This window comes from Poromitra crassiceps (assembly GCF_964638095.1).
Source record: "Poromitra crassiceps genome assembly, chromosome: 1".
Classification (NCBI taxonomy): Eukaryota; Metazoa; Chordata; class Actinopteri; order Beryciformes; family Melamphaidae; genus Poromitra; species Poromitra crassiceps.
In genome coordinates this window covers 30,524,167-30,551,915 of record NC_139623.1, presented here as the reverse complement: position 1 = coordinate 30,551,915, position 27,749 = coordinate 30,524,167, and the positions used below count along the sequence as shown (strand labels likewise).

General features: G+C 44.9%; 1 protein-coding gene across 1 annotated transcript; it reads left to right on the top strand.

Moving 5' to 3' along the window:
• On the top strand, positions 1-27,749 carry hsd20b2 (hydroxysteroid (20-beta) dehydrogenase 2; the record flags this gene model as incomplete). The annotated part of the gene is made up of 11 exons (XM_083640466.1): positions 1-63; positions 1,722-1,768; positions 2,574-2,649; positions 2,757-2,867; positions 9,459-9,526; positions 9,975-10,019; positions 10,157-10,191; positions 10,305-10,386; positions 10,496-10,561; positions 11,626-11,775; positions 27,555-27,749. Exons 3-11 carry the CDS (start codon positions 2,589-2,591, stop codon positions 27,747-27,749), a joined length of 813 nt encoding a protein of 270 aa, XP_083496592.1. The 5' UTR covers positions 1-63; positions 1,722-1,768; positions 2,574-2,588.

Below are 27,749 nucleotides of genomic sequence, written 5' to 3'. Positions count from 1 at the left end.
TCAGAGTGTTTGTGCTGTCAGAGGTTTGGCAAGTGGATTTAAAGACATATGGGCAATGGGCAGGTAAAGTAATAAAACGTTCATTTTCCCTATTAGAAAAGCATGTTTTATTTAGGACAAATGTCTGTTTTTAAATGTTTTGTACTTGGATGTTAATTGTAGAAAATAGCATAATAAATGCAGATATAGGAGCTCTAAATGACTGAACTGTGGAAGGTTGAAAAGCAGAATGAGTGGCTTGCAGTTTATCCATATTAATGATGAAGATCTGGGGCTTGAATAAGGGAAATTACTGCAATTTAGTGAACAATAGAGTCCAAAAAGCTCTCTGTGAAGTCTGTTTGATAATATGCTTGCATTCTAATGCTTTAGAATACAGCTCACAAATTACCCTGTAAGTACAGTGTAACAAGATCTGCAAGTACAGATTTGGTACCCTGTACTTACAGGGTAAATTCACATCTTGTACCCCGTACTTACCCTGTAAGTACAGGTGTGGTACCTCGGGCCGTACTTACCCTGTAAGTACAGGGTACCAAATCTGTACTTATAGGCCTGTAAGTACAGATTTGGTACCCTGTACGTACAGGGTAAATTCACATATTTTACCCCTTACCCTGTAAGTATAGGTGTGGTACCCTGTACTATTTGATACCCTGTACTTACAGGGTAAATTCACATCTTGTACCCGGTACTTACCCTGTAAGTACAGGTGTGATACCCTGTACTTACAGGGTAAATTCACATATTTTACCCCTTACTTACCCTTTAAGTACAGGTGTGGTACCCTGTACTATTTGGTACCCTGTACTTACAGGGTAAATTCATATCTTGTATCCGGTACTTACCCTGTAAGTACAGGCGTGGTACCCTGTACTATTTGGTACCCTGTACTTACAGGGTAAATTCACATCTTGTACCCCGTACTTACCCTGTAAGTACAGGTGTGGTACCTCGGGCCGTACTTCCCCTGTAAGTACAGGGTACCAAATCTGTACTTATAGGCCTGTAAGTACAGATTTGGTAGCCTGTATGTACAGGGTTAATTCACATATTTTACCCCTTACTTACCCTGTAAGTATAGGTGTGGTACCCTGTACTATTTGGTACCCTGTACTTTCAGGGTAAATTCACATCTTGTACCCGGTACTTACCCTGTAAGTACAGGTGTGGTACCCTGTACTTACAGGGTAAATTCACATATTTTACCCCTTACGTACCCTGTAAGTACAGGTGTGGTACCCTGTACTATTTGGTACCCTGTACAGGGTAAATTCACATCTTGTACCCGGTACTTACCCTGTAAGTGCAGGTGTGGTACCCCGGGCGACCCTCCTTCCTGGCTGGTCATTGGCTAATGATTCATGCATTTTGGACCTCCGCTGACGCCATGGCGTCTCTCTTACTATATTGCTCTGGGTGTAGTGTTTTGGGTGTAGTAAGATTTAGAATAATGTGCGTGAGAAGCACGCCATGTGCTTCTGTTTTTGCAGAACTGGTTTAAGGGTTTTGGGCAGCTTTTGGTCAAATTTGTGTCTCAAGTTCCAGCATCAATGTGTAAAGTTGAGAAAACCCAGACTCAGTTTGCCTAGAGACGAGACTGACTCACATTAGGCATCTTTTAGTTGATGACTAGATACAATAACAACTGAAATTAAATGAAAATACCAGTAACTTCAGTAATGCTAAGTTATCCTGTAATATCTCTCTCCTTTGTTTAGTTGTCACAGGTGCCACATCTGGTATTGGTAAAGCTTATGCCAACGAGGTGAGGCGGTCATTTCTTTCTAAAATTACAAATTGAATTACTCTCCTCCCAATCTGGGAACCCATTGGTAAAAAAAGAGAGTATATTTTAAAGTCTGTCTCGACTCTCCTCCTAAATGTGCATGTTTGTTTGAGACTTGTTGAAAAGTGCCCAAAGTCACAGCCATGTTCTCAGTGCCTACTGCCCAGGTGGGCTAGCTCATCAAAAGGGCCTTTCTGTGCAGAGTTAGCATGTTCTCCCCGTGCTCCCCTGGGGTTTTCTCCAGATAGGAACCCCCCGCTAAAAGCATGCAAAATAACAAAAATAACAAGCAGCAATACCAGGGGTTCAAGCCTGATGCCCTAAAATAGCCTGCGAAGGCCTAAAAACAAAATATCGCTGTAGTAGGTTACCCGCCGTGGGTGGATTTTTTCTACTTTTTTTCTGGAGAATCTAGTAACAACCAATATCTGTCATTGGGCCAAATGTCAGGTCTCTGCGATGTAACAACTCACAGGAATTTACATCGCAGCAGAAGGGGGGGGGGGGGGGGGTATGAACCAGAGCAAAAACAATAGGGGTTCCTCCGTTTCGGGGCTTGAACCAATAATAATAATAACAATAATAATAATAATAATAATAATAATAATAATAATAATAATAATAATGGTGTGTCATGGGGATGGGCCATGCAAATGACTAGACATGAAAATAAATTCATTCATTCATTCATTCATTCATTCATTCATGCACATTTATATTGAAACCATGCAGCTAGTTATTCTTGCAGTGACCAAAATCTGTCCCTCTATGTGGCCCGTTGCAGCTGGCCAGAAGAGGCATGGATGTTGTTTTGATAAGCAGATCCAATGATAAACTCCGAACAGTTGCCAAGGAGATTGGTGAGTAAAATGAAAACAGTTGCGGCATGCTATTCTTGTTTCATCAAGCACATTTGTCTTGTGCAACTCTAGAACAGACAACTGACAGCATGTTTTGTCTCGTTCAGAGGCTCGGTATGGACGGAAAGCTCGCACCATCCAGACAGACTTCATAGACGGCCACAGTATCTACCCTGCTATAGCTGATGGACTGCGGGGCCTGGAAATTGGAATCCTAGGTACGTATATAACAGGATAATCAATCACAGGGCAGAAGCAAAGTTAGTCAGAATGATGCATTATGGGGGTGTCCTGGTGGCTGGTAGAGCGTGTATCACAAAGCCTAGTACTTAGCATGGTCGACCGGGGTTCGAATGCGACCTGTGGTCCTTTGCCGCATGTCATCCCCTGTCTCTCCACCCACCTTTCCTATCTGCCTAACAAAGGCAAAATGACCCCAATAATGCAAGTCAATGGGGAAAAAAAATATTATGACATCACAATTGCTCGAGTGACATTAGTGATGGCATCACAATTGCTTGACTGACTGATGACATCACAAATACAACCTAATTGCCAAAGGTAATTAAGGTAATTAAGCTATACACGGGGCCAGAATTCAACGTTTTGATGCACTGTGGACTCAATTTTTGACCGATCGAAAATCTGGTTTGATACTTTTGTGTAGAACAGTCTAACGATGCAGATACTGAAGTTTGGTGTCGTTTGAAGAAAAAATGTGGGAGGAGTAGGGTTTAATTCTTTTTTGCAGTTTTTGCAGTTTTGCGGTCTTTAAACTTCATAATTGGCCATAGGTTGCATTGTACAAAAGTTTCCCCTCATTTAGGCGCACATTTCGGTGAAAGTTGCAAAGCCGTAGCACGTATGCCATTTTTTATGAATTTTTTAAGTTTTAAACTTTAGACGGTCGCTGTCGTGCCACCGTTAGGACTATTGGCCCCAAATTTGTGTCAAAGACGTTTGGCATGGGACTGGACCTTTGTGCAAAGTTTGGTTAGTTTTCATCCATGGGAAGTCGAACTTCCCGGGAGGAAGAAAAAAAAAAAAAATAATAATAATGGCAAATACAAGAAGTGGCCTGGCCGCTTCGCTGGCCCGGCCACTAATTATAGCTGCTGCGCAGCAATGGGTCGTGGCCGGGCCCTGACAGATGCTCACGTCATTTTTTGCAAGTCCAAGTCAAGTCTCAAGTCTTTGAGTTAGAGTCCAAGTCAAGACTCAACTCCTACTTTTGTGTAGGACAGTCTAACGATGCAGATGCTGAAGTTTGGTCTCGTTTGAAGAAAAAATGTGGGAGGAGTAGGGTTTAATTAGTTTGACAGTTTTTGCAGTTTTGCGGTCTTTAGACTTCATAATTGGCTCATAGGTTGCAGTGTACAAAAGTTTCGCCTCATTTTGGCCCACAATTCGGTGAAAGTTGCAAAGCCATAGCACGTATGCCAGATTTGTTATGCATTTTCAAAGTTTGAAACTTTAGACGGTCGCTGTAGTGCCACCATCAGGACTATTGGCACCAAATTCACGTCAACTTAGTTTGGCATGGGACTGGACCTTTGTGCAAAGTTTGATTTATTTTCATGCATGGGAAGTCTAATTTCCTGGGAGAAGAAGAAGAATAATTATAGCTGCTGCGCAGCAATGGGCCGGGCACGACCCATTGCAGACTGGATGCTTGCTGGTGGTGTTTTATGGGACTGGATGCTTGCGTGTAAAAACACACACTGCTTCCACTTATATAGGGTGAGCCAGGAAGGATTTATGACATCACTGATGGCATCACAATTGCTCGAGTGACTGATGACATCACAAATACCACCTAATTGCCCTAGGTAATTAGGGCAATTAAGGGTGTATTCACACCTATCTCGTTTGGAGCAGTTGTTCCGAAACAGAGAGCGTTTTCCCCCTTGGTGCGGTTCGTTTGGGGGAGTGTGAACACAGCAATCGCACTCGGATGTGGGACAAAACAAGCGGATCGAGATCGCCAAGAAAGGGTGGTCTCGGTCCGCTTTAAACGAATTCTGGTGCGGTTCGTTTGTGGTGAGAACGTGATCCGACCTCATCCGCCTGCAGGATACAGTGCACATTTTTGGATAAACCAGCTGGTAGTCAGCTGCGCTGTGCGTAATGGCCTGAAGAACAAGCATTTTTATTGTTTAAAAACATCTTCATTCAGATCCTGTTTTGGCGACTTGTGACTTGCATGCATGGATAAACTTTGGGGGATTTTTGGATCATCACATCAGCAGTTTGAACTCAATCAACTTACCTCTGGTCTCCATTCAATAAATGAAAACAAGTCGTGGTAATCAGAGCGAGCCTTCTTTGTGATAAGATTGTCTGGTTCAATCAGACAATCAGACTGATTGCATGTCTTCCTCGAAATGTCCGTAGGCTATTATTAAATTATTAGTGGCCGGGCCAGCGAATGCCTGTATTCTTCCACTTCCCATGCATGAAAACTAACCAAACTTTGCACAAAGGTCCAATCCCCTTGCCAAACATCTTTGAAGCAAATTTGGGGCCAATAGTCCTAACGGTGGCACTACAGCGACCGTCTAAAGTTTCAAACTTTGAAAATTCATAAAAAATCAGGCATACGTGCTACGGCTTTGCAACTTTCACCGAAATGTGGGCCCAAATGAGGAGAAACCTTTGTACAATGCAACCTATGGCCAATTATGAAGTCTAAAGACCGCAAAACTGCAAAAACTGTAAAACTAATTAAACCCTACTCCTCCCACATTTTTTCATCAAATGACACCAAACTTCAGCATCTGCATCGCTAGACTGTCCTACACAAAAGTATCAAACAGATTTTCGATTGGGCAAAAATTGAGCCCACAGTGCATCAAAACGTTGAACGCCCCATGTAGTCACCTGTAGGCAGCAGTTGACCTGGGTGAATCCATCTTGTGCGAGGCATCACTCGCTCATTGATGGATTCATCAATGGATTCACCAATTTGGTCACCAAGGTTGGTCCAGAGTGACATCACTGATGATGACACAATTCTGCAATTTATATGAGGTCATATAGATTGTGACATCAGTCGTGACATCTAACTACAGTTTGAAACGCACCCATTGTGATGTCATTAGTGATATAAGACATAGATCTAAGTAGTGAAAAGAGGTGTGGATCCGCCATAGTGGAGGACTGTGTATGAAATGAAATAGAATTGTGACACCATCAAAGCTGTTGTGACAAGATATGGCTCTTATCGTGGCCATCCTATGTGACTTTTAATGTTGTTTTTCTCTGCTCCCCCGTCTGCTCTGTAGTACTTTGAGATTAGCTGCAAATGAAAAGTACATTACAAATAAAATGTATTTATTATTCATATGTACTTTTTTATTATTGATTGTTTAATTTGAGTCATTGTTTGTTCAGCGTTAATTTGCAGCCCTGTAAATACAAGCTCACCTATACATATCCTACATACAGTATCCTGGAGAATAAACTCCTCACATTGTGCACTAAGCTGTGACTCGTCCTGGCTATTCATGCCTCCAGCTGTCATCCACAATAGTTCACTTGCAATATTAACAAAATTGATTTCAGCAAAAAGGGAAAAAAGAAAAGTATGTTTTGAATGTCTGGGGTCACTAGAGTTTTGTGACATCAAAGCCAAAAAGGTTTAGAACCCGAGGTAGAGCGATAACAGTCTATATTTTCTGTGTTAACTAGTTATCAATGAAATATGATAACCAGTGAAGTTTAACAATTGATCAGTTTGCTGTGGATCCCGTGGAAGACTCCTGGTGGTCCGTGGACCCCCACGTTGAGAACCACTGCCCTAACCTGCTGAAGACAAAACCCTTCCAACTGGATTGCAGGGCATGTTGTTCCTGGCACTGACAATGGTGAAACCCATGCTGTGGAAACCAGGACACTTATTAAGGCTAGCTAGCTATTCTCCCTTTGTGCTGCCTTGTTCCTCGGCCTTGTTCCCTGGACTCCGGTTACCTTTGTGTCCGTGCTTTTTTATATCAAAAATGTATAATAAAAAGTGTCCGCAGATAATGGCGCCATTTCCGGTTCCGCAAGGCTCGGCCATTATCTGCTCTCACAATCAAGCCAGTACAAAAACAGATGAGATGTTTCCCTTCATACAGCTCACCAGCAGTTTTCCAAGCTCATGTGCCAGAGTTTTTCTTCCAAACAGTTGCACTAACTGGAGTCCAGTCCTTTAGGCTTCAAAAAGAACAAAAATTAACGTTTTTCCTCTCTACTTTCCCAATACAATAGCCTAAGACAGGGATTTTTAAAGCTTGAGACTTGGTCTGTCCCCCCTCGTTCAATTCCTGGATGCCTATGGGATTATGATTGTTATTTGTTCATAGACACTCAACAATTGAGCCAAGATAGCCTGATATTGCTGTTTGACATACTTAAGATAAGACCAAATGCAATTGCTCTTCTTCTTCCGTAAAACATTATGCAGGTCAGAAACCATAAGGCCCACAGCAGCCAAACTTTGCACATGCTCAGAAACAAAAGAAATTACACCAATCTACCAAATTTTGGTGCTATAACAGCAATATCTTAATTTTTAGTCCTTCGCAGACCATTTTAGGGCATTGTGACATCATCACCATCACCATCCCTTCCCGGTTTTTCTGCCACAACGCAAATTCCTGTGAGTTGGTACATTGCAGAGACCTGAAATGTGGCCCAATGACAGATACAGTATGGTCACCAGATGCCCTAGAAATATCTTTTTCATTTTGATACTTTTAAGCGGTGCAGCCGCTTCTATGCGTGACTTTGCTCGTATGCACCTGGAGGTCAGTAGTTGACCTGGGATAATCCATCTTGTGTAAAAGCATTTAGTCACCGTTGTTGTTCTTCCGCTTCCCAGCGGGGAAACCATTCCATCTCTGTGGCTACGGGTGGAAACCCGTAATTACACATCCGGAAGTACAGAAAATACATGCATGACAAAGACGGCTCGGAATTGGAAACTACACAATATTTAAAACATGAATAGCCCGGGTTCGCCGGACAATAACCTTGTGTCTAAGGTAAGTAGCTACTGTTCTATTGTGATTGCTACATGTATGGAAAAAGTACGGCCTTTGCGAATGGAGCCCGCAGTGAAAATACGGGGTCCTTGTGTGATTCCTACCGGTATGATTGGGTGAAACAAATGAGTAGTCGAATTCTAAGGCTACAGTTGTTGTATCACCACTATCTAGAATCATATTTGCAATACAGAGAACTGATTGGTGCTGGTTAATTTGGCCTCATCACACACACACACACACACACACACACACACACACACACACACACACACACACACACACACACACACACACACAGTTACTCAACTTTGCATTATGATGACATAACTCACTGATGACATCACAATGATATCACAATGTCTATGACATCATCAGTGATGTCACAATTGCTCGAGTGTAACTAAAAACCACAATTGGTCGAGTGATGTCATTGATGATGTGGCAATGTCACAATAGAGATGAATTTGCCCAGGCCAACTGCTGACCTATAGTTGACTACACTGCTGACCTACAGGTGACTATACTTATTAATATGTAGCCTTGGGCTAGATTTCAGATCTCTGCGATTTAACAACTCAGGGGAATTTGCGTTGTGGTGGAAGAGAAATAATAATAATAAATATAGCCGCAAGCGGCAATACCAGGGGTTCAAGCCTATTGCCCCCAAGGGGGCTTGAATATCTGTCATATCTGTCATTGGGCCAATTTTCAGGGATTGGCCCAGTGGTATGTTGATGTCAATCAAGCCTATTGCCCCCGAAGGGGCTTGAATATCTGTCATATGTGTCATTGGGCCAAATTTCAGGGATTGGCCCAGTGGTATGATGATGTCAATCAAGCCTATTGCCCCCGAAGGGGCTTGAATATCTGTCATATGTGTCATTGGGCCAAATTTCAGGGATTGGCCAAGTGGTATGGAAGGTTAAAAAACAGGAAATGAGGTGTTCGTAATATTGCCAAACTTTGGTAGATTGGGGTAATTTTTGTTTCTGAGTAGTTTTCTAGCCTAGGTGCAAAATGTGGTTAGTGTGGACCTTAGGGTTTCTGAGATATACACAGTTTTATGGAAGGAAAAGAAGAAGAATAAAATAGCCGCAAGCGGCATTACCAGGGGTTCAAGCCTATTTCTCCCGAAGGGGCTTGAATATCTGTCATATCTGTCATTGGGCCAAATTTCAGGGATTGGCCCAGTGGTATGGATGGTTAGAAAAACAGGTGTTGGTTGTATTGCCGGACTTTGGTAGATTGGTATCAACTGCTGACCTCCAGGTAACCACTTGGCCCTAAAATGGCCTGTGAATGCCTAAAAACAAAAGGGATTTGAGCATATTGCCCCGGAAGGGGCTTGAATATCTGTCATATCTGTCATTGCGCCACATTTCAGGGATTGGCCCAGTGGTATGGATGGTTAAAAAACAGGAAATGAGCTGAGGTGTTGGTAATATCGCCAAACTTTGGTAGATTGGTCTAATTTTTTGTTTCTGAGTGGGTGAGTTTTCTAGCCTAGGTGCAAAATTTGGTTAGTGTGGACATTAGGGTTTCTGAGATATACACGGTTTTACGGAAGGAAAAGAAGACGAAGAAAAAGAAGAAGATACAAACATAGCAAATACAATAGGGGTTCAGCCCCCCGATAATGATAATAAAAAAGAATGAAGCATTATGTGAAATATGGGGGGGTAAGGGCAAATTATTATATTTGTCAATTAAAATCTGTCTGACTGACTGAAACATGCCTATTAACACAGCTTCGTATTTGTCTTTTTGTCACCCACACAGTTAACAACGTAGGAATGGCCTATTCTGACAATTTTGCATATTTCCTGGAAATACCAAATTGTGAACAGGTAGGATTCAGTGCACTTTCACCGGCTGTCTACATGTATTGCATTTTAAATAGGGTTTGCTTGTGAATGTATTGGATTGTTACAAGATTCAAGATGACTTTATTTCTCCCTGGAGGAAATGTGTCTGTGGGACATAATGCAATCAGTGCAATAACAGAAAAGAAAAACATGTGCAAACAAACATACATTACAGTTCAATTCATTCAAGTGCATTCAACACTGCTTATAACCTGAGTTTAGGAGATTTACTGATAAGGGGGATAAAATGTTTTTTGTATCTAGTCGGGTATCTTTTCTTGTATTTAATTGGAACCCTGTACTACCCTGAACTACCTGATGGGACAAATGGGTTGATTCAATCAGCGAAGTCATTTGCCTTTCCAGCTTGCACATGTATGTTGATTTTTCCACTCACATACTCACATTCTCCCTTGTGTTCTGTCTCTAGAAAATCAATCATATCATCAATTGCAACATTCTCTCTGTCACGCAGGTAAGGTCTCTGTGATTGCTTGTTTGACTGTATATAAATATTGTTTCTATATAAGTATGTAATACATTCGCACACAATACTGCTTTTGTTCATGATTACTGTTGTATGAAAATGATGATGATGGTATCATTACCCAGATGACCAGACTGGTTCTCCCAGGCATGGTGGAAAGGTAGGCTACTGAACAGACATCAAGATGTTAAACTGTCAATTTGAGACAGATGATGTGAGACGACTGTGTGGGTGCACTGCTGATAATTTCTCTCTCCCCCTTCTTGTTCCTAGAGGGACAGGACTGATCATAAATATATCCTCAGAGGCGGGAACCCGACCGCAGCCTTTATTGTCTCTTTATTCGGCCACAAAGGTACTGGCTCATTCAAACCCTGCCTTGTTTACACAGGCGTTCAAACACGCCCGGAAGTACTTGCATGTACTTGCCTGTTTATCACATTTCCTTTCATCGTTTATTTCAGATTTTTATCACATATCTCTCTCAATGTCTGCATGCTGAGTACAAGTCAAGGGGCATTACTGTCCAGGTAATGTATGCTGCAAACTGTGATGACTGTAAAAATGCCCTGCATCTAGAATGAATACTATAATGATAACTATAGAAGACTAACTAAAATATTTAAATTGTTCAAAGAAAAGAAAATACTAAACTATACAAAAATGTCCAAAATGATAACGATAACTATTTTGGTTCAGTTAGAATGATTTTGTTTAATGCAGAGTATGAAATATAAAGTTCTAAGAAAGAAGAGAGTGAGAGAATTCGGGGTGGCTCACTAAAGGCTTCTCTCTCACACAAGTGACTTTGTCATCATCAGTGATGACATCAGTGATGACTCATCTCTAAGTGTAAAAGATTGCCACAGCATACACACAACAGACCAGTCGCTACAGGTATAGTGCTGCGCGCGCAAGATTCCTAGGCTTGCCCTGCAGCTCATCCGCTGCGTGGGTTCGCATACGCAGCTCATCTGCTGCGCGGCCTTCCCTGCAGCTCAGCTGCTGCGTGGCCTCGCCTGCTCTATTGGCATGCACAGTGCACAATTGCACAACTCCGCATCACTGATGACATCACTCACTGATGACATCACAATTGCTCGAGTGACCATCACTGATCACATCATGGAGTGCCGAAGTGACATCACTCAGTGCAGAATGGCTCAACTTCGCATCACTGATGACGTCAGTGAGTGATCAGTAGTGAGAGAAAAGTAGAGTCTGCACATAGACTTCACTTCCAGTTTATTTGTAGATTTACATTTGATCATGGCAACCTTCACTGATGATGTCATAGACATGTGACATACTGTAGACTTGTGACATCATCAGTGACATCACAATTGCTCGAGTGACCATCACTGATGACATCGAGTGCTCGAGTGACATCACTGATGATGTCATAGACATTGTGACATCATCAGTGATATTATTACTGACCAAAATCATCACAAATCTCACAATGTGGTACCAGAAATGTGACCAAAATCACAGACAGACAGGCAGACACATGATGTCATAGACATTGTGACATCAAGAGCAGCAGTGGAAATGATTGTCTGATATTTATACCACATTTTCCATGTTTCTGCAGTGTGTGTCCCCCTTCTTCGTCTCCACGAACATGACACACAACGTTCCTCCCAACTGCTTCATGAAGACAGCTCCAGACTTTGCCCGGGAGGCCCTGAACACCGTGGGCCACTCCAGCTACACCAGTGGCTGCCTCTCTCACGCGCTTCAGGTCAGAGGGATGGCAAACTGTTACCGACTTACTGTACAAACTGTCTAATGTGATGACATGAACAGTTCCCAAAAAAAGGAAATTCTGTCATCATCTACTCACCCTCATGCAAATGAAACACAGGTGAAGTTTGTCCATATAACACACAGGGAGGTTGCCAGCACAACTTCGTAGCAGCCTTCTCCAAAACAACTAAAGCCAATTAGGACCTTTAGAGTTCCAAAACAAAAACAGCTGAACAATCACACTGTGAATAGAAAGAACTACAACATTATCTGTTGCAAATCAATCACACTGTGAATAGAAAGAACTACAACATTATCTGTTGCAAATCAATCACACTGTGAATAGAAAGAACTACAACATTATCTGTTGCAAATCAATCACACTGTGAATAGAAAGAACTACAACATTATCTGTTGCAAATCAATCACACTGTGAATAGAAAGAACTACAACATTATCTGTTGACCGTTTCAACTGAAGGAAGCTTTACAAAGCTAGCTATTGGAGTTAGCTAAGAAGCCACGTACTTCAATCGTGTTTCACCGTACTTCAACGAAGGAAGCTAACTATTGGAGTTAACTAATTGGAAACTAATTGTAAATATAAGTCTACAGTTACAGGAATTTGCCTGTCCTGGTCTGATTCCTGTAACGAAAAGAACAAATAAACATCGTCAACCGTTGCTGGGGCCTGGTCTGAGTCAGTAAGTAGCCCTTGGGTGAGCTAACAGTCAACCTACAGTTGAAGACGAGTCAAAGCCCCTTCTGCTGACCACGCTGAGTGAAAAGACGTGGCAAATTAACAAAGTAAGTAAGAACCCAAAAAGTCCGCCGCTACAATGTGAATAGAAAGAACTACAACATTATCTGTTGCAAATCAATCACACTGTGAATAGAAATAACTACATTATCTCTTGCAAATCAATCAACTGTGAATAGAAAGAACTACAACATTATCTGTTGCAAATCAATCACACTGTGAATAGAAATAACTACAACATTATATGTTGCAAATCAAACAGCTGAACAATCACACTGAATAGAAAGAACTACAACATCATTATCTGTTGCAAATCAATCAACTGTGAATAGAAAGAACTACAACATTATCTGTTGCAAATCAATTACACTGAATAGAAATAACTACAACATTATATGTTGCAAATCAAACAGCTGAACAATCACACTGAATAGAAAGAACTACAACATTATCTGTTGCAAATCAATCAACTGTGAATAGAAAGAACTACAACATCTGTTGCAAATCAATCAACTGTAAGATTTGCACTAAATTATCGTGTAAATATACTGTAGGTATTTTTGGAACTCTGACTCGTCTAACTGGTCTCCACTGACTTCAGTTGTTTTGGATAAGGCTGCTATGGAGTTGTGCTGGCAACCTCCATTGGCATGGGTGACAAAGTTGACCTGTGTTTCAACTGGCAGGAGGGTGCAGGGTTCCTATCAGAAAATATGGAATTTGAGTTTAGTATTTTCCAGATCTGGAAAAGTATGGAAAAAGGAAAAGCGTGTAGACTATTGTCTAATTGTGACTATCTGACTATTCGTTTTTCTAAATAATAAAATTCAGAATTTAGAAAAAGTCAATTTATAAAAGTGAGTGTTTTATCATGGCATCAGAATGTCTGGGAGCCGAGACTACATCAGAATAGGTACATGTTAACAGTTGGATTTTAAAACCATTTAGTTACATAATAAACATCTAGCTTATTCTCAACCCAACCCGGTCTTGCTCCAGGGCGTCAAAATACGCCGATTTGTCACACCCCCTTGGCGTATTGTCGACGCAAAAGGTATGCTATAGAAGGACTGTTGGACCGTCTGGAGGTCCGCTCGTGATGACCCACAGTGGTATTTTAAGGTATTAACAGTCTGAGGTTTAAGTATAGGTGAAAGTCGCACTAGGGAGAAGGTATGGGAGTGGCGGACCCATTCGAGACCTGGTTCAAATCCCAGACCCAAACCCATAACTCTATAACCCCAACCAAGTTACTTTTGTTGCCTAAACCTACCCGTTGTTTTACTTACCTAAACCTAGGGCTGGGCAATAATTCAATATTATCGCTTCTCGTCTTTCAGTGGAAGCGCATGATGATATGAAGATATTTTAATATCGTGACACATTCCTGCTGTCTAAATCATGACAAGCAAATTTTACTTAAAAACTGAGGTATGCTAGGAATATTATTTGAATATTTCTGTTTCATTTGTCACACCTAACATTAACATTCGGTTCCTTGAGTCTGCCAAGATAGCCTGATATATTGCTGTTTGACATACTACTTATCAAATGCATGAAAAAGGTCTGTCTGAAGGCACTCATTCGTTTCTGACTCTGGAAAAGTGGGGAAAACTGTCAAACTACTGTCGTATCTCTGAACTATTTATTTAACCAAATCACACACATTTAGGCTATTGAGCTCCTTTTACTTTACTTTTACTTTACTTTATTGATATTTAGCAGACGCCTTTATCCAAAGCGACATACAACCAGGTTATAACACAGTACAGCAATAAGAAAAATAAATAAAAGTTTTAAGCGAACAAATATATAAACAGCCATTTAAATTAAAACATATTTACAGACAATAGAGGTGCGGATAAGAAGAATTGGAGGATAGTAAGATAGAAGAGAGAAGAAATAAAAATGCATGAGGATGAGAGTGCATAGGAGCTAGAGAGGGTTTACAGGGGGGCAACATGTAGTCTGAAAAGATGGGTTTTTAACAGTTTTTTGAAAATGGGTAGTGATTCGGCCGTTCTTATTGAAGAGGGGAGCTCATTCCACCATTTTGGTGCAAGATGGGGAAAAAGTTGTGATCGGGAGCTGTTAAAACCACGTAGGGGGGAGGGGGCAAGGCGTCCTGAGCTAGTGGAGGGTCGGAGTGCGCGGTGAGGGATCTGGAAACTGACCATGGGTTGTAGGTATGGGGGGGGCTGTGAGGTGAACTGCTGAGTAGGCCAGAACAAGTGTCTTGAATTTGATCCTTACAATGATGGGAAGACAGTGAAGTTCATGAAAGAGGGGGGTGATGTGGGAGAATTTTAGTAGGTTGAAAACACGGCGGGCTACAGCATTTTGAATAAGTTGGAGTGGTTGAATGTCAGAAACAGGGAGACCGGCCAGTAGAACATTGCAGTAGTCCAGACGCGACAGGATGAGTGACTGGGTGAGAAGTTGAGCTGCTTGTCTGGAAAGGAACGGGCGGATTTTGCGAATGTTGAAAAGGGTGAATCTGCAGGACCGGGCTATTGCTGCGATGTGGGTAGTGAAGGACAGTTGATTGTCAAGAGTGACTCCAAGGTTTCTGGCTGTTTGTGAGGGAAGGACAGTAGTGTTGTTGAGGGAGATGGAGAGGTCAGTTACAGGACAGTCTTTGGCAGGGAAAAGGAGAAGCTCGGTTTTTGCTAAGTTGAGTTTGAGGTGGTGGTTGGACATCCAAGTGCCAATGTCTGTGAGGCAAGCCGAGATCCGTGATTCAACTTGAGTGTCAGGGGGGGGAAGGAAAGGAACAGCTGGGTGTCATCGGCATATGAGTGATATGAAAAACCATGGGATGTGATGACGTGGCGGAGTGAAGTCATGTAGAGAAGGAAGAGAAAAGGACCAAGGACAGAACCCGTGGAAAGAGTGCAGGGGGTCGAAAGGGATCCTCTCCAGGAGACCTGATAGGAGCGGTGGGAGAGATAGGAAGAGAACCAAGAGAGTGCAGAGCCAGTGATACCCAGGTCGGAGAGAGTAGCGAGGAGAATTTGGTGATTGACGGTGTCGAATGCAGCAGATAAGTCGAGAAGAATGAGAACTGAGGAGAGGGAGGCAGCTTTGGCGTAATGAAGAGCCTGAGTGACAGAGAGGAGAGCAGTTTCAGTGGAGTGGGCGGGTTTGAAGGCAGATTGGAGAGGGTCGCATAGGTTGTTATGGGAGAGATGAATGGAAAGTTGATCGGATACTGCACGTTCGAGTGTTTTGGAAATGAATGACAAGAGAGAGACGGGATGGTAGTTTTGAATGACAGTGGGGTTGAGGGATGGTTTTTTCAGTAGGGGTTTCACCCGTGCAGTCTTAAGTGCAGTCGGAAAGACACCAGAGGATAGAGAGGAATTAATAAGGGAAGTGAGAAAGGGGGAGATGTCGGGGGAGATGGATTGAAGCAGGGAGGAAGGGATGGGGTCAAGAGGGGAGGAGGTGGCACGGTTTGATGATATGAGTTTCAGAACTTCTTCGGAGGAGAGGGGAGAGAAGGAAGACAGGAAATAGGGGGTGGAGAGATTGGATTGATGATAGCAAAGACTGGGGGCGGGAAGGATGAACTGATGTCTTGGATCTTTTTGGTGAAGAAGTTTGAAAAGTCGTCGGCAGAGAGGGAGGATGGAGGAGGGAGGAGGGGGGTTCGAGGAGGGAAGAGAAAATGGAGAACAGTTTGCTAGGGTTGGAGGCAGAAGACTGGATTAGTGAGGTGAAGAAGGAGGTTTTAGCTTGAGAGACTGCAGCAGTGAAATTGGAGAGGATGAGGTGGTAGGCTGTGAGGTCGATGGGGTTGTGAGATTTGAGCCAGGTTCGTTCAGCTGCTCGGAGTTTAGTGCAGTGAATTCGGAGAGGTTCAGTTAGCCAGGGGGCGGGGGGTGAGGATCGGGCGGGTTTGGTGATGAGTGGGCAGAGGGAGTCGAGGGCAGTGGAGAGGATAGGAGCAAAGTGGAGGCTATGTCGGTTGAAAGAAGAGAAAATTGCTGGGCTGAGGGGAGGAGGGAGAGGGCAGCAGAGGAAAGGGTCGTCGGAGAAAGGGATCGGAGGTTGCGACGGGTGGTGATAGAGTGGGTGGGGGATGGCAGGGTGGGGGGGCTGGAGATCGGAAGGGAGAAGGAGATGAAATAATGGTCAGATATAGGGAGAGGGGTGACAGTGAGGTTAGTGGTGCAGCAGGAGCGGGTGAAGATGAGGTCAAGTAGGTTTCCAGCTTTGTGAGTGGGGGGGGGAGGCTGAAAGGGCGAGGTCAAAGGAGGAAAAGAAGGTAAGGAAGTATGGGGAGTGAAGAGTGGATGCCTGAAAGTTGAAGTCGCCCATGAGAATGAGTGGTGTATTGTTTTCCGGGAAGAAGGAGAGGAGGGGGTCAAGTTCGTCGAAAAATAGTCCAAGGGGTCCGGGGGGGCGGTAGATGGTGATGATGAAGAGTTTGACAGGTAAGGAAACGGTGACTGCGTGAAATTCGAAGGTGGAAATGGAAAACTGAGGGGGAGGTGTAGCTGTGTAGGTCCAGTCTGAGCAGATGAGGAGTCCCGTCCCCCCTCCGCGTCCTATGGCTCGGGGGGTGTGGGAGAAAGAAAAGGCGGAGGAGAGAGCTGCGGGGGTGACGGTGTTGCCAGGTATAATCCATGTTTCAGTGAGTGAAAGTGAAGGGATTGGGAAAGTGCGTGTGCTGAGATAGATTCAGTTTTGTTAATGGCTGATTGGCAGTTCCAGAGCCCTCCTGCGAAATTAAAAACATTACAGGGCTGTGGGGGTGTGGGGGTCGATTTAATAAGAATGTGGAGGTTTTTATTTATACCCTTGTTGAAAGGAAAATTATTGGCACGGAGATGGGAAAAGGCGGGGCGGCGCGGACAGGATAAAATTGGAATTGAAAGTGCTAAGTTCATGGAGCTAACCATGGTGGGAGTGCAGGTGGTGGAATTAATCGGGGGGTTTAAGTGATGTATAGGGTCAGTGAAATGAACAGAGGTAGCAGTGATGAGAGGGAGAGAGGGAGAAGGAGGCGTAATGAGACCATTTGGCCACCAGGGGGAGCCAATGCAGTGGTGAGGGAGGACAGGAGAGTAGAGAGGAAGTTGACCGGAAGTGCCAGGTGGGCGGGGGTGGAGGTCCGTCAGCCAGGGACAGGGCAGCGTGGACATGGAGGCTTGGACAGTAGAAGCACGATGGAGGTTGCCTGCTAGCATTGACGAGCCTAATGCGTTTGGGTGGAGACCGTCTGGGCAGAAAAAGGAGGGGCGTTCAAAAAATAACATGAAGTTATGGATGTACGTGATGCCTACGCTCCTCTGCTAACCGGCTGTTAGCTCCACCTGGCTAGCCGGCTAGCTAACGTCTGGTGAGCTGCCCTCGGCTCTGTCCCTAATTTCTCCGCTCGTATTTCTCACCCCGACTCTTTCCCTCCGCTCTTTCGGACTATCATTATCCTTACCTCACTCACTGGACCCTCCGGACACCACTCTCCCTGGCCTCATTCACCACAAACTCATCTGTACCGTGAGTAGCAACGTAACGCTTGCCCGTGCTAACGTTACTTTCACCCCACTTTCCCACCCCTCTGCTGCCATTATGGGTCCCGCATTCAACTTTCTCATGCTCCTACTCACCCTACCCCCTGTTTTACTCCATGCTACTCCCTACCTGTTTTTCCCTCAGCCCTGCTTCCCCCCTCATATCCATTACTCTTCCCATGAACTCCTGCTTCTTAATAATAACTACAGGTTACACCATGATGCACTCATCCCCACTCGCTCTGCTGGCATCCTCCGCCGCCGCCGCTATCTCCACCGCAGCCCCAGACACCCCCCCCCATTCTCATTCCTCCACTATCCCCAACATCCATCCGGTCTCCTACATCCATACAATTAGCTCCCACCGTCCCCCCTCCACTGTAACATCCCGCACTGTCAACCTCAACAACCTCCGACCTCTCCTGTTTGCCCCCATTACTCCACCCTCCCATCCAACCACTTTTGCCCTCCTCAACACCCGATCACTCAACAATAAAGCCCCCCTACTGCATGAACTGGTACTGGACAACTCACTTGATTTTCTCCTCCTCACTGAAACCTGGCAACAACCTGATGACTTCTTCTCCCTCAACCAATCATCCCCCCCTGGCTTTAATTACATTTCTAAACCCCGCCCCTCCCGCCGTGGAGTTGGCCTTGCAGTGATATTCAACCAGAACTTTTGGACTTCAGAACTCATCCTCCCCACTGTCTCCTCATTTGAATCACTTGCCTTCAAAACCTGCTTCTCACTGACTGTTATTCTCATCTACCGGCCCCCCAAACCAAACCCATCCTTTTTATCTGATCTGTCTGAACTTCTCACAATTGCCTCATCCCTCTCCTCCCGTCTACTGCTCCTTGGCGACTTCAACATTCACATCGACTCACCGACCTCCAAGTTTACCTCTGAATTCACCACCTTACTGGACAACTTCAACCTCACCCAGCACCTTTCCCGGTTCACCCCTGTCACTGCCTCCACCGTCTCCAAACTCATCAGCTCATCCAAACCCACAACCTGCTCCCTCGACCCCCTCCCCACCCCCCTTCTTAAATCATGTCTTCCTGTCATCTGCCCCTACCTCACAAACCTCTTCAACTCCTCACTCTCCCATGGCACTGTCCCCTCTGCTTTCAAAACTGCCGCTGTCACTCCCATCCTGAAGAAACCCGGTCTTGACCCATCCTGCCTCAATCACTACCGGCCTATCTCCAACCTCCCCTTCCTCTCAAAAACCCTGGAACGCATAGTAGCCACCCAACTTCAACACCACCTGCACTCCAATGATTTATTCAAACCCCTCCAATCTGGTTTCTGCCCCCTCCACAGCACTGAAACAGCACTTATCAAAGTCTTCAACGACCTCCTCACCTCTGCCGACTCCGGATCCCTCAACATCCTCATCCTCCTCGACCTGAGTGCAGCCTTCGATACCGTGAACCATAACATCCTGCTCTCCAGATTGGAAGATCTCGGTATCGAAGGTACTGCACTCAGGTGGATTCACTCCTACCTCTCCAACCGTTCTCAATTCATTTCCCTACACAACCACTCCTCTGCTCCCTCTATAGTCTCACATGGTGTCCCCCAAGGTTCTGTACTCGGTCCATTTCTGTTCATCACTTACATCCTCCCCCTCGGTCAGATCCTCCGTCACTTCAACCTGGACTTTCACTGTTATGCCGACGACACCCAGATCTACCTCAGCACCACCTCCCCCCACAACCCACCCCTCTCCCACATCAACTCCTGCCTGTCTGCTATCAAATCCTGGATGCAAGAAAACTTTCTACAACTCAACAGTGATAAAACAGAACTTCTCCTCATCGGCTCCAAGTCCACTCTCTCCAAAACCAACAACCCCACCCTCACCATCGATAACACCACTGTTTCCCCCTCCTCCCAGGCACGCAATCTCGGCGTCATCATCGACCCCACCCTTTCCCTTGAACCCCACATCCGTCAAATCGTCAAATCCTCCTTCTACCACCTCCGTAATATTGCCAAAATTCGCCCCTCCCTCTCACACTCCACTGCTGAAACTCTCATTCACGCCTTCATCTCCTCCCGCCTGGACTACTGCAACTCACTCCTTCACGGCATCAACTCCACCCTCATCAACAGACTCCAACTGGTTCAGAATGCAGCAGCTCGACTCCTCACCCACACCAAATCCTGGCACCACATCACCCCTGTCCTCAAAGAACTCCACTGGCTTCCCATCCCCTACCGCATCAACTACAAAATCCTGGTCATCACCTACAAAGCCCTTCATCAACTGGCCCCCCCTTACCTCACAGACCTCCTCTCCCCCTACCAACCCTCCCGGTCCCTCAGATCCTCCTCAGCCGACCTCCTTTCCACCCCCAAGTCCAAACTCCGCAGCTTTGGGGACAGAGCTTTCTCTCGGGCAGCTCCCAGACTCTGGAACGCCCTTCCCCAAGAAATCAGAACCTCAGAGTCCCTCACAGTCTTCCACTCCCGCCTCAAAATCCATCTCTTTTCCACCGCCTTCCCTTAGTCCCTCTGCTCCCTCCCCCCATCCTTGCTTGTGTGCTGTCTCTGTCTACTGTCTTGTCTCACCACTATCGCCCCCCCCCCCCACATAGTACTCAGTGTTTAGTGTAATCTTTGTCGTTATATGTTTACTAACGTCACCCCCCGCCCTAGCCTAGGTAAACCCAGCCCCCACGTGACCTGCTCTGAGACAGGTCTGAGAGCAGGTCACGTGGGGGATGGGTTTACCCAGGCTACCCCCGCCCCCCCAGTGTTTAGTTTTTGTGTAGCCTATTGTAAAGCGTCTTTGAGCCATGGAAAAGCGCTATATAAGTCCCATCTATTATTATTATTATTATTATTTTGTCGATTCTGTGGATAGAAAATAGAGAAGGGTGACCAGTACGGGGATCTTGATAGCAGAGAGGATCAGATAGTATTTGTCGTTAGCAGCACAGTGCTAATGTTGGTTGGATGTCAGACAGGGATCAGGTACCCGAGTGACCGGGCCTGCTGCGTTGATATGGCGCCGGTAAGTGATTCAGGTCGAAATCCGATGGTGAATTATTGGATTCTGTGGGGAGAATAGAGACAGCAGTGGCCAGTACAGGAGCCTTTCTTGTGGATGGGAGAGGTGGTTAGCGTTCGGCGTTAGCAGCCCAGTGCTAATGCTGGATGGTTGACAGGTAAGGACAGATCACTTACCGGCAGAGGCCCGACAAACCGGGCCTGCTGCGTTGATGTAGCTTCGGCAGTGATCAGATAGCAATCATGTCGAGTGCTCTTCACGGTTGAGGTGGATGAAGAGGGAGAGGCCATGCTCAGCGTGTCATCGTCCTCTTTCCCTGATCCTTCTCCTCCATGGTCGCTGTACCTGAGCTGATCGCATCCCATCCTCTGAAGCTGTGTTTCGCCCCACCCACCTCCCCAGTCCACCACCAATGTCTTGACTCCTGAAGAATCCCCTACGGGGGGGATTCTATATCCTAGTCCGAGCAGATGCCCTCCTCTCTCACCTCAAGAAGAGAGGCATCTTACCACGGAGTCATTACGCCAAAGAACTAGTTGACATGCTGCCATGCCATAGAATTAGTTGCCATGCCGTTTCATGCCATAGATCTTATCGCCATGCCATTCTTGAATAAAGCTTGCTTGTTAATTCTACCCTCTGGTCTCTCATGATTGAAATATAGAAAATTGAGCATGTGATACTTGGAGCTGCAATACTTTGAGCTGTATCGAGATGCATTGTGATGCATTGTGGAATTCAAACAAATCAAATCAAATCAAATCAGATGAATTGTAATCAAATCGAATTGTGAGTCCTGTGAAGATTCACAGCCTGTGTATCTGCTTTATTACATTACATTACAGTACATTACGTCATTTGGCAGACACTTTTATCCAAAGCGACTTACAATAACACATTTTTGTCAGGAATAGAGAAATCAACTATGCAACACAGTCTATGATAGCTACAACTTCTGAAGGAATAGTGGTAAAGTTTAGTTAGTAGTTGTTTTTTTAATAGAGAGAGAGAGAGAGAAATATGTTAGTTTAAGAAGGGCCCAGATGGAGCCTGAAAAGGTGTGTCTTTAGTCTTTTCCAAAAGATCGGCAGTGATTCGGCCGTCCTGACTGAAGGTGGGAACTCGTTCCACCATTGAGGTGCCAGGGACGAGAAGAGTCGCGAACGGGATGAGCAACTTTTGAGCCCCCATAGTGGAGGAGGGGCGAGGCGTCCCGCACTGGTGGAGGAGCGGAGGGAGCGGTGAGAGGTTTGGAACCTGACCATAGATTGAAGGTACAGAGGGGCTGTCTGGTGTACTACCCTGTAGGCCAGAACCAGTGTCTTGAATTTAATGCGTGCCGAGATGGGAAGCCAGTGAAGGTCCCGGAAGAGAGGAGTGACATGAGAGAATTTGGGTTGGTTGAATACCAGACGGGTTGTAGCCTTCTGGATGAGCTGAAGCGGTCGGATGTCAGCGGCAGGAAGGCCGGCCAGAAGCACGTTGCAGTAGTCCAGGCGGGAGATGATGTGACTGGACCAGGAGTTGTGTCGCTTCCCTGGTGAGAAACGGGCGGATCTTGCGGATGTTGTACAAGGAGAACCTACAGGAGCGAGCTGTCGCAGCAATGTAGGCCGAGCAAGACAGCTGGTTGTCAATGATCACCCCGAGGTTCTGCAGAGATGCGTGCAGAGATGCGTGCCTCGATTTGGGTGTCTGAGGGGGGGGAATGAAAGGTAAAGCTGAGTGTCATCGGCGTAGCAGTGATAGGAAAAGCCATGAGATGACATGACCGAGAGATCTGATATAGAGAATGAAAAGCAAGGGGCCCAGGACAGAGCCCTGGGGGACACCGGTGGTAAGAGGGCAGGATCTGGATAGAGATTCTCTCCATAAGACCCGGTATGAACAGTTAGAGAGATAGGAAGCAAACCAGGAGTGTGCAGATCCTGAGATGCCAAGGTCAGATAGAATGGAGAGAAGGATTTGGTGGTTGACTGTGTCAAAAGCAGCGGACTATGCCTTTATCTCCTCCAGGCTAGACTACTGCAATTCGCTGTTCACCGGAATCCCTGCCAAAACCATCCAGAAACTGCAGTACATCCAGAACAGGGCCGCCAGGATCCTGCTGAGAGTACGGAAGTACGAACACATCACTCCTACTCTGTTCGCATTGCACTGGCTCCCCGTCTCCTTCAGGGTCGACTACAAAATCCTCACACTCACTCACAAATGCATAAACGGACATGCCCCCCCCCACCTACAAGAACTCATCTCTCCACAAACCTCCACCCGCACCCTCAGGTCTGCAAGCAGTCTGCTTCTCCGAGTCCCCAAAACCAAGCTCCGCACCATGGGTGACCGTGCCTTCTGTGCGACCGCACCACGCCTGTGGAACAGCCTTCCTGAACACCTCAGGGCAGCACAGACCCTGGACTCTTTCAGGACGGGCCTAAAAACCTTTTTATTTAGGAAGGCCTTCTCGCATTAGCTTTTAACTATTGTCAATTGTATTATTTGCTTGTGATGTTTTTAACTATTGTTTTTAACTCTGTAGCACTCTGAGATTCTCTCTGAATGAAGAGTGCATTACAAATAAAATGAATTATTATTATTATTATTATTATTATTACAGGTCAAGGAGGACAAGGACAGAAGAGAGGGATGAGGCCTTAGCAGTGTGAAGGGTGACTGCAAGGAGAGCTGTCTCAGTAGAGTGAGGAGCCTTGAAACCGGACTGCAGAGGGTCAATGAGGTCGTTTTGGGATAGATAGAGAGAAAGTTGATCGGACGTTGGCGACGTATATTGTACTCTTTCAAAACAGCCACTCTCTGTCTGCAAATGAGACAAACCGCTGTTGAATTTACTTCGGGGGAAAAAATACTTGTCTTGCCACTCCGTCCTAAACTTTCTTTTGTCAGTGTGCCACTGCCGTGATGATGATCTGTCCATCTTGCTGAGCTGGTGTAAAGCCAGTGACTGGGGAGGGATCAAATATCAGAGCTCACCCCCCAACCAGGTGATTCAGTCAACCAATCAGGGGCAATCAATCCTCAGATAGCAATGCCTCACACCCGTGTGATAGAGTCGGGGAGAGAGAATACCAGCTGCACAAAATTAACATTAATCGTAAGAGTCCCGACATCTCCATTCAGGCGCGGACTGCATAATCGGGCACGTCGGGCAACTGTCCGGTGGCCTGGCCTGCAAAAGAATTTTTTTTTTTTTTTTTTTTTTTTTTTACCCCCAAATCCGTGGCGGGCCAAAAAAAAAAGAGCGCGGGCCAAACTTGGACCGCGGGCCCCAAATTGGGCACCACTGCTTTAGAGTAACCGGAACAAGACCAGAGGACAGAGAGGAGTTGATGAGGGTAGTGAGGAAGGGAGATAGGTCAGGAGAGATGGTTTGGAGGAGAGAGGAAGGGATAGGATCGAGGGGACAGCAGGTGGCTCGGTTAGAGCTGATGTGTTTAAAGGAGGACTTACCCCCTAGATATGTATTAGAACAGTGATTTGAAAATACCTATGGAAAAAACCAAGAAATTACATATGCTCTTGTCTATACTAGACTCTTTGGCTTGTTCAAGTCAAGATTCTTTTTCGGAAATCGACGCCATTACAGTTTGCCTACTGCCTCAAAAATAATTTATTTGAGAGGGGCCATATCTTTATAAATATCAACAACTAGCCAACGCTGGTGGCCTGTTTGGAAAGAGCTTTGCTCAAAATGGTTGAAAGTTATATCAATTTGGTAATTCAGTGGCGAACTAGAAATTTAATTATTTTTCTGCATGTATCTCTATGGAAACTACTCAAACTACGTTACGAGAGCAAAGTGACATGGGCTCGTTAACAGCAGCACACCCACAATAGGACAAACCTCTCGCTCTGGGGTAACACAATGCGAGATTTCTCCACGTAATTCCCTCGTCTAACTAGAGATAAACCGCGCAATGAAATCCGTTTTTAATTTGCGTTTTGGGGCTTTTCGTGATTCTTGTTGAAAGTTACAGCATGACAGCAGCATTTTTCCTCTCAGGGCGCAGGAGAGGCAGCGCAGAGCTCTTCTCCTCTTCAAAGCCCCCGCCTCTCACTGCCCGCGCGTCCCCGCTGCCTGAGCACACAGCAGCTCGTGCTCGCACACAGCGAGTCAACCCCCCCCCCCCCAGTCCCCAGTCCCCAGTCGCTCTACTCTGCTGACATTTCCTAAAAAGTTGGCGTGGCTTGTACACAGTGACGTTATTATAGTAGCCGATGTGTTTAGAGAAGCTTTGTCACGTTGTCACGTCGTAGTATAGCGTTATATTTTACATGTGCGCTAAACTGCGACCATATTTGTTTGCGGAAATATTAGACTGCTCTCTCTGCTCTCAGAGCACAGAGAGCTCTGCTCTGCTGCGCGCGCCCGTGGAGCTTGGAGCTAGTGCATGAGGTTTACAGTACGACTCTCTCCCGCCTGCCTGGCTGGAGACAGCTGCTTCCAACTCCGACTGATAATATATACATCATCATTCGAGCTTATCCAGGTAAGATATTAATAAAGTAGTGACACATTCAGCGGGAAACTAACTATAATTAAGACATGTGCCAACTTTGACGACGTTTGGTTCAGTATTTTAAGAGCAAACTTCAATAAGAATAGGCTTGGAGTTCTGAGGAGCCGAAAGGGTACAGGGGGGGTAGGGGAGTAATTATCTTGAAATCCCATAGTCTTTGGGAACACTGTGACGTCAGTGTGTTCCTAATATCCCATTCATTTGAGAGAAAAAAAAAAAGCAGTGATGGACCCTTAGAGGGATATGCTGCTGAAAAATGATACAAATGGTAAAATGGCAACAGTTTGGTGTCAAATGTGGAAATTCTGACCAGAATTCTTCACACATCACCCCCAAAGTCATATATATTGGTTAAAAGCTGAAAAAAAGTGTTTTGGAGGTAAGTTCTCCTTTAAGCACCTCGCCGGGAGAAAGGGGAGAGAAGGAAGTAAATCTGGGAACAGGGGGCAGAGAAGCAGAGTTGGAGTCTGGAGTGCTGTTATAAGCTTTATAGTTTATTGATTATGAAATAAAGCCAATGTAACTTAAATTTTCTCTATATCAGTATGGTGATATCAGAATCAGAATCAGAATCACTTTTATTGCCACAGTATGCAAGTTACATACAAGGAATTTGTCTTAGTGTCTGTATGCAGCGTAGCGGTCACATCAATATACAGAGATAAGTAGGAAGATAACTAAGGACAATCATAAAGTTGCAAATGCAATCAAATCGGGTAAATATATACAATATGTACATAAGTGGTGAAGTGTTCTGTGGATAATAAATATGAATTTACGTTGAATTTACATGAGATTTACAGACTGAGTTAAATAGACGTTAAATAGGCAGGGAATTTACATGAATTTACAGTCCCAGTTAAACAGGCATTAAATTAGATATGAGTTACAGTTTTATGGGGGGGGTTCAGCTGAGTTTAGGAGGAGGTAGTGAGTTTGTGTGTGTGTGTGTGTGTGTGTGTGTGTGTGTGTGTGTGTGTGTGTGTGTGTGTGTGTGTGTGTGTGTGTGTGTGTGTGTGTGTGTGTGTGTGTGTGTGTGTGTGTGTGTGTGTGTGTGTGTGTGTGTGGGGGGTTGTTGGTGAGGTCCTTGGTGGAAAAGGGGTTTCCGGGCCTTGTTGGTGAGGCTGATGGCGGTTGGGACAAGATCTGTCTTAGATGTTGGATACAGTGATATGAGACAAGATATGGTCTTAGATATTGGATATGGTGATATGCCATAAGTGTTGTCTTTTCCTGGTTTTAAAGACTGCATTACAGTAAAGTTATATCATTTTCTGAACTTACCAGTCTGTTCTATTTTTTGCCTTTACCCACTTAGTCATTATATCCACATTACTGATGATTATTAATCAAAAATCTCATTGTGTAAATATTTTGTGAAAGCACCAATAGTCATCCCTACAATATTGTCGCAATATCGATAAGTTATCGAGGTATTTGATCAAAGATATCGTGATATTTGATTTTGTCCATATCGCCCAGCCCTACATCTCACATGTGGCTTTGACTTACAACTGAACATTTAGCCCACTTTCAGAAAATACAGATATATATATCGTGTATCATCACCATTCAGTCTAAAAATACCGAGATATGATTTCTCGTCCATAGTATTGCCCAGCTCTACGTCAGAGGAAGTGGGCTGTAGCTTATCCAGATAAACATATGGATGTGGTGCAGAAGGTTGTTGGTTCAATCCCTGCATCAGACTGGCTTCAGAAATGTTCACATGATAAGCTGCTGACTGTAAGATGCCAGCAGTGATGCTTCTTCATCATCAGTAATTTATATATAATAGTTAGAAATATCTTAAGTGAGTTGGTCCTCAGGAACCTGAGTCTTTCCACTGTATAACAGAGGTCATGTCCACCAACCACAGTTGAAAAAAGTTGATGAAAGTTTAATGTCTCCCTCTCTCTCGTCACCTGACAGAACATGGTTCTCACGATACTGCTGCCGGACTGGGTTCGTTTCTCATCCTCCTTCATCAGGAAGCTGGAAAGCCATGCAAGATCCGAAGAGTGTAAGACGACAAAACAGCCCAAAGGAAAGGAGCACTATCTGCCCACACATCTTCATATGCTGCAGACATACAAGTGTGGAACAGAGCTTACTGTTCGGAAGTAA